The sequence below is a fragment of the Ailuropoda melanoleuca genome, chromosome 8 (assembly GCF_002007445.2).
Source record: "Ailuropoda melanoleuca isolate Jingjing chromosome 8, ASM200744v2, whole genome shotgun sequence".
Taxonomy (NCBI): domain Eukaryota; kingdom Metazoa; phylum Chordata; class Mammalia; order Carnivora; family Ursidae; genus Ailuropoda; species Ailuropoda melanoleuca.
Genome location: NC_048225.1, coordinates 56,038,999 through 56,046,549, shown reverse-complemented (window position 1 = coordinate 56,046,549; position 7,551 = coordinate 56,038,999). Strand labels below are relative to the sequence as shown.

Genomic DNA, 7,551 nt, shown 5'->3' with positions numbered 1-7,551 from the left:
CCGTGCCCCAAGGGGCTGAGCCTCTCCTGCTCAGCCTGGCCCTGATGCTGCAGCTCTGGCTGCTCGGCTGAACCCCTTCCACTGCCGACACCTGCACACCTTCCTTGTCTGCACCCGGTCCCGGTGACCTGGCCTCAGCTGAGCTCAGCACTCTCAGATGAGGAGAACTCACAATGCCCTGGCCATTGGTTCTTGATCCAGGATGGGTCAAATGGGGTTCCTCCGACAGCCTATTTTAATAGATCCATGTGTATCTTGTGTCTTGTAAATAATTTGGGGATGAGGGGGTTGGAGGGACATGCCTCATTGCTTTCTCATTCCTATTGAGAGGCACAAAGAGGCACTGGGACTAGCTTGATTCACCAGCAAGTAGGAGGTAGAGGCTGACCCCCCCCTTTTTTTTTAAAAGGTTTTATTTATTTATTTGACAGAGAGAGACAGCGAGAGAGGGAACACAAGCAGGGGGAGTGGGAGAGGGAGAGCAGTCTTCCCTGCCGAGCAGGGAGCCCAATGCAGGGCTCAATCCCAGGACCCTAGGATCATGACCTGAGCCGAAGGCAGAAGCTTAATGGCTGAGCCACCCAGGCGCCCCTAGAGGCTGACCCCTTAGTCTGAGGCTCTTCTTCACCAGGCTTCCACCCATGCCAAATTCAGCAGTCCCACACCACAAGTGGATAAGAGGATGGGTGGAGAGAAGGTGGGCAGAGACTGACAGCTGAGTTCTCAGGCTCCTGGTGAGAAGGAAAGTTTCTTTCCCCTTCTTTCCTTTATTAGATGTGGGCTAGGGTGGAGATATTGGTGGTGGTAGTGGGTGAGGAAATCCAATGACGAACAACTGCATTGCTTCCCTTTTTTAAAAGTACAGTGCTGGACAGAGGGAGAGGGAGGGAAAGTCTCAAGCAGATTCCACACAGAGCTCGGAGCCCGATGTGGGGCTCGATTCCAGGACCTTGAGATAATGACCTGAGCGGAAACCAAGAGTCAGAAGTTCAACCGACTGAGCCACCCCGGCGCCCCTGCAGTGAATAATCTTATGTGTGGTAGAATGTATATATGAATTCCAGGAAAGGGATTGTTGGGTCAAGAAGTATCTGGATTTATAATTTTGATACGTATGTTTTACACGGGTTGTATCAGTGTGCCCCCACCACTAGCGATATATGAGTGCCTGCTTCCCCTCGTCAACATGGATAGAGTCAACCTTGATTTCCTACTAAGCTGATTTTTTGCTAAACTGATCGGTGGGAAAAGACCATCTTGGTGTGGTTTTCATGCACCACGTGTCTTATCATGAGAACACAGTTTCTGAGATCTTCCTTATTCATCTACTGAGATTTGGCCCATTCTTTTCAATTGCTGGGCAATATTCCGTCCATGTAGTATATGTCACATTTAACTCGGTCTCCTCCTGATGGATATTTGAGGGAGGAGAGCGGTTCTTTTAGAACGCCGACATTTTTGAAAAGCACAGGCCAGTTACGTTGTAGACTATCCCTCATTTGGGGGGTTTATCGCTTTCTTCCTCATTGGATTGAGGTTATGCATTTTTGGCATGACTATCCCCAATACTGTGTCCTTCTCAGGGCATCATAACAGAAGGCATATGGTGGTGAGTTCACCCACTCCTGAGGATGTGAACTAAATCATTTTGTTCAGATTGGGTCCATCAGGTTTCTCCAAGACTTTTTTTTCCCTTTGTAATTTATAAGTATGATACAGGCAGATAGTTGAGAACTGGAGATACCCTATTCACCATCAAACTGGCACCCATGAGTTTCACTATCTGATGGACATTTTTTAAAAAAGTAAAACAAACACCGAAAATGTCTTATTATGTGACAGCCCCTCGTCAACGCTTGAATGCTTTCCCATGGTATCTGTTGGAAAAACCAAACTTCAATGGCATAGAGAGCCCTGCCCTCCACCCTGACTAAGACTGATTTAGAACTCATTTCCAATCATTCCGTTCCACACCCCATAGGTGAGCTCCATTCACACGTCTCACTTCATGCCTTTGTGCCAGCAATTCTCTTTGTGTTCCTGGAATGTTCCTTTGTCCTCTGTGGGCTGGCTCCTTGTAGCCGCTTAGATTTCAACCTACGATTCTCTGCTAACATAACTTCCGACCGCCCAACCAAAAGAGGTCATCCAGGCACTTTCTTATCACATCGGTCTCGTCCCCTTGTACAAATACCTATCACCTGCTGTGTTTATCGTCTGCTTTTCCCTAACAAACATACACTCACAAGGAGTCTACGGGAGCCCAGGGAGGTTAGAGAAGGCTTCCAGGGGAGTAAGGTTTGCCAAGCAGAAAATGGCAGGAGAAACAGCATTCCACGAAAAGGGTTCAGCAAGGACAGAGGCTTGGTGGGATGGAAGTGGAAGCAGAGATTTCTAGGTGGCTGAAAACAGAAGTTAAGAAGGCAAGGGCAGGAACTGAGGCCAGGGAGAAACACTGGATTTGCAATCCTCGCCCTGAGGGCCTCTCACAGAGCTTTTCTTTCTCTCTTTGTGGAAGAATCTGGCTTGTAATGGGACTCAGATCCGAATTTCTCGCCTTTCCTGGCTGCCTGGGAACTGCAGTTTCCACAGCTGAGAAAATAGGGGATGGGCTAGTGGCATGCAGGAAAAGCTCCAGTTACGCCCACCCCCACTTGCTGCAGTCCGGGGCCTCCCCCTGCGCAGTCAGACACCTTCCTGTTATCTTTTCTGGTCACAGTGCAGCCTACAGATTGGGGTCTACAGGGTGCCAATGGCTCACCGGGCTGATATTAAACTTCCACTCCAGGCTCAAAGGTGGCTGCTTCACCCCGCCCCTCCCTGCAGGTCCGACAGCCCCAGCACCCAGAACCTAGATTCAGAGGAGGGCTTGAGACTCCACTAAAGGCAGGGACTCCCCACAGATCAGAACTCCACCCCCACCTCACCTCCCTTGAGCCGGTGACTTCTGAAGCCCTCAGGGCCCAGACCTTCCTCTCCTAGTGGAGAGGCCACAGAGCCCAGTTAATGATCAGTCCCCAGGGCAGGGGTGGAGGAGGCCGGGAAGGGGCAAGTCCCATCTGGAGGAGTTCCCTCCTGCCGGCATTCCTAGATCTCTGGTCATTCTTCTCCAATCCGGAAAGGGCTGCCTGGTCTTATAAAGCCAGAAGAGAGGTCTGAGAGGTCCGATGGCCGTTCACCTGCTGCAGTCTTCCGAGGCCTTAACCCTCCCTGCTTGTCACAGGATTCAAGTAAGGGGAGAGGGAAAGCGGGCTTGAGCTGGGGGGTCTCCTGGGAGTCCATTCCTTTACAGGCCCTTCAGGGCTTGGCTGCTTCTCCTACAAGCCCATCCCCCTCCTGTTCCATGTGGCCTTCCCCAAGGTGCTGAGGCCTCATTTTTCCTTAAACTTCTATTGCTGTCGTTGGGCCAATGGCTGCCACATCTGTATCCAACCTGTACCCCTCCCTGGGGCTTTTGCCTCTATGACTACTTCTCCCTGCGTCGCACACAGGGACTGTGACAAAATGGAGCTTGGCCTTTCTTCTTGCCCAAATTTGCTCCTCTGTTTTTCCCTTTCTCCACCAGTGGTACCACCATGGTAAAAGGAAGGCTTCTGTCCTTGGTTGGGGTGGGCGTGGTGGGAGGGGTCTACTGGAGACCTGGCTCTCAGATGCTGTATGAGGGACACCTGTGTGGGTGGGTGCATGGGGGAAGGGAGGGGGGTTGGGGCCTGGGAGCAACTGAGGCCCTGGGCATCTGAATGTCTGACTTTGCCGCTGGCAATGCCTGGGGCCGATGAGGTTGGAGGAGTTGGGGACTGGGGAGCTCTGTACTCTCCACAGCTGGCTGGGAGCTTGGAAGCTGCACTCCAGCCCTTGCCCTGCAACTGGTTCTGTCCTGATTCTCTGGATCTCATTCTCATCTGTATAAGGACAGGAGATTGGAAGTGGACCAGATAATTTTAAAGGACCCCAGCATCTCAGGCTGCAAGGTTTTATCAGACCTGAGTTTAGGGGAGAAAATGGGGTAAGTGGGACTTGGGGACTGGCCTTAGGCCTGCACTATGAATCCACTCCCTCCACCCCACCTCCCATGGAGGCCTGGCTAGTACCTGACGTAGGAAAGATGTTAGGGTTCAAAGCCCACGGCCAACATAGAATTCTTGAGACGTCTGTGGTGTAAAAAGGCGATTTTATTAAAGCACAGGGACAAGACCCGTGGACAGAAAGAGCTGCACCAGGGTCATAAGGAATGGCCCATTATATACTTTCAAGTTGGGAAGGGGGTTAGGGGTAGCGTAAGTCTCTTAAGGAATTTCCGAAGCAAGGTTTCCAGGACCTTTAGGGGGCTAGCTGTTGTTGAGAAAAGGTAATTTATTACCGTCTAATAAAACCTGAGTCATGAGACCCTTCAAATGTATACTGGTGGGCCATATGCTTGGGGGATGATTGCCAACATGTTATCTTGGGGGGTTTAGAGATGAAGGAAATTTCTAAAGGAATTTTTATAAGCTAAAGTAGACTTACAGGATCCTGGTGGCGGGGGGCGGGGGGGAGGTTCGGGCTAGGACTGCCTTTTTGCCCTTAGCAAAGTATTAACACTGAGGCAGTTGAGTCCCTAGAGGAATGTCACTCTGCCTGTTTCAAGGACTTGTCCGCGGGCTGTAGGTAGTAAGGCAATTTAATAATTTTTCTTCTGCCTTTGCTGCCCTCATCAGTGCCCACAATAATTAGCATGCAATAATTAACTGCTGAGTGGCCTTCGCCCGATCCCAGGCTCCACTCCTGGGCCGCATTCCCCGCTGCCTGCCCTACTGCCCGTCTCCTAGGCCACTAAACCTCAGCTGTGCCCCAGAGTAGGGCAGGGGGTACTGTGGAGCGGAGCAGAAGCCTGAGCCAGACCAGGAACCATTTCCTCTCCCAGGTATGCCACTCCCCACTCCTTCAGGAGAGGCAGCACACCCCACAGTGCACCCAGCAGGTGTCAAAGAATTTGCTGAACCGGGAGGATCCACTTTGCCTAAATCCCAGAGAATCAGAAAGCGGAGGGTGAGGGCCCAGAGCAGAGCAGGGCCTCCCCAAGGTTAAAACCTTTAGTGTCCACCCCCGAACTGGAACCAGTGGGTTCCTGACTTTTAGCACAGTGCCGAGTTCTTAGCACACTTCAGGTCTGGGGCCCTAGGGTGCGTGTGTCTAGGGTGATGAGGGTGATGGTGGCTGGTGGCGGGGAGGGGGTGGAGAGTTGCACCAAGATCTGAATCGGAGACTAGGCATGTGGGGAGTGGCTTGCCGAGTGACGTAGGCTGCACGGAGAAGAGAGCTCTGGCTCTAGAAAGCAACCACAGCAAGAAAAACCACTGACCGACCAGGTGGGGCCCCCCTGGTCCTCCACATCGGCTGCCCCCATGAGAACCTCGGCACAGTGAAGGTGCAGGGGACAAAGCTGAAGGAGCTCTAGACTCGAGGGGCCTGAGTCGGACTCGGATGGTCCTTGCTCCATGAGGTGGGGCACACCCCTCAACCCGTGCCGGCGGATTCGGCAGTCCGTGCCCAGCTGACTATCATGTAGTAGGGGTTTCTCCCCTACATTTAATCCTCAGATGAGGACACGAAAGCCCAAGATAATTGGAGTTACTTTCCCCCAAGGTCAAGCAGGAGCTGGCACGTTAGGGCTGAGATCGTGGACAGGCTGATGTGGCCCCCTGTGCTCTAAACTGCTAGACTGCGTTTCTCCAGAGTCACCTGGTGCTCCTGAGAGGACAGATTTGTCCTGTGCTCTGGAAGATCAGTGAGTGATTGGGTCATTGGAAGGATGACTGGGTCCCGGAATGAATGAATTAGCAGGGGGAGAGAATGAATGAACACTGGAATAAATAGAGTAGCAGAACCTTGGATGGTGGGAAGGTGAGGGGCGAGGGGGGGAGTGAGGCCAGAATTCAGTTCCAGGTCCCCCGAGCCCTGCTGGGCAGTCAGCCTGGAGGTGGGCAGCTCAGGCCCTGTCCAGGAGGCCCAGGGAGAAGCCCAAGTTGCACAGGACATGGGGCACGGTGGAGACAAGGCAGCTTTGAGCAGAGGGGTGTACATGCTTTTAGGAGCTGTGGGAAACAAATGCCAAATTTTAGGAGAGCCCAGGTGCCAGGCGCCTGGTGACGGGTGGGATGAGGGAAGAGTCACCTCCCAAGGTTTAGGGTCTGAGCTCAGAGGGCTGAGACATTGCAAAGGTGGAATGGAGGCCAGCTCTGTGGCCAGGGATAGGAACCTCCCAAGGCCTGGAGGCTGTCCAGCTGGCTGTCCACACCCACCCACAGCCCTCCGTGCCCTGTGATCATGACCCACGTCACAGGACTTCTGGGAGAAACCAAATGATGAGGCTGGGAAGGGCTGGAACCAAGGCTGGGGGTTGTTTCTGTTTTTGTTTTTTAGAGAGGGAGGGGGGGGGAAGGGGCAGAGGGAGAGGAAGAGAGAGAATCCCAAGCAGGCCCCACTCCCACTGCATAGCCCAACATGGGCCTTGCTCTCATGTCCCTGAGATCACGACCTGAACCAAAATCAAGAATCGGATGCTTCACAGAATGAGCCTCCCAGGAGCCCCTTGTTTTGTTTTGTTTTGTTTTTTTAAACATAGGTCTGCAGCTTATCTGAAGCTCCAAAATTAAGATTATTGTCAAGGTTTGCACAAAGTGATTCAGTGTCAAAATCGGACCTGAAAATCAGTGTGAGGTTATTACAGTTTTTATTTAACCCACCAGCGTAACTCTTTCACCACAGAATGTGGGCTTGATTGTTCAGTGCATGAAAATCGTTGTTGCCTTTTACCAAATGCTATATATTTTAAATTCTGAAACATCTGCCTCCAAGGATTTCAAACACGGGACTGGGGACCCGTGGCAAATCTGGCCGTTTTCTGCATTTTGCCCAAACCCCATCCCTTAGTTGCATCACTGGATCCCTTCCACCTGGAGAAGTCAGTCACTTGAGTGACCCCAGCAAGGACTGCCCCAGGGGGTGGTGTCTGATCCTACCCCTCCCCGAAGCTGGGAAGACCCGAAGGGTAGGGGTGGGGCGGGACCAGGTTTCATGGAGGCTCCACCTACCTGGGGCTGTTTCCACCCACCTGGAGGCCCCACCTCTGCCTGCCTCGGTGCCACTGACCGCAGCTCTTTCTTCAGAGACTGACATGGCCCAGCGGGTGACAACACAGCTGCTGCTGCTTCTGCTGGGGGTGGCCACAGTGTGGGCAGCCCGGCCCAGGACTGAGCTGCTCAATGTCTGCATGGACGCCAAGCACCACAAGGAAAAGCCAAGCCCGGAGGACGAGCTGCACAAGCAGGTGGGCAGAGGGCCAGCCTGGGGTGGGGAGGAGCCGACTCCGGAAGAGGAAGTCGGGAATGGAAGCGCCCAAGCCCTTCCACGGTGGAGGCCGGAAGGCCACCCGAGAGGCCTTGCGTCTGTACTGCTGTGGGCACGTGCTCTGCGCCCCGTGTTGTCCGTACTTTCTCGATTATTGCGTTTCTGAGTCACACAAACCAGGGAGCATGTCCAGAGAGAAGCCTGGGAAATGACACTGGAGAG

At 52.9% G+C, this 7,551-nt stretch overlaps 1 protein-coding gene across 3 annotated transcripts in view; it reads left to right on the top strand.

Annotated features, from left to right (window-relative positions):
• The first annotated feature begins 3,008 nt into the window (after positions 1-3,008).
• Positions 3,009-7,551, top strand: part of LOC100482963 (folate receptor alpha) — a 29,005-nt gene continuing 24,462 nt past the window's right edge. The window contains exons 1-2 of one of the 3 annotated variants that reach the window (XM_034666428.1): positions 3,009-3,230; positions 7,149-7,309. In XM_034666428.1, coding sequence (XP_034522319.1) covers positions 7,157-7,309 — 153 coding nt within the window. In that variant the 5' untranslated portion in view covers positions 3,009-3,230; positions 7,149-7,156. Of the gene's footprint in view, positions 3,231-4,807; positions 4,904-5,649; positions 5,768-7,148; positions 7,310-7,551 lie in introns of those variants that run through there. The other 2 variants (XM_034666426.1, XM_034666427.1) reach the window with 2 other exon arrangements.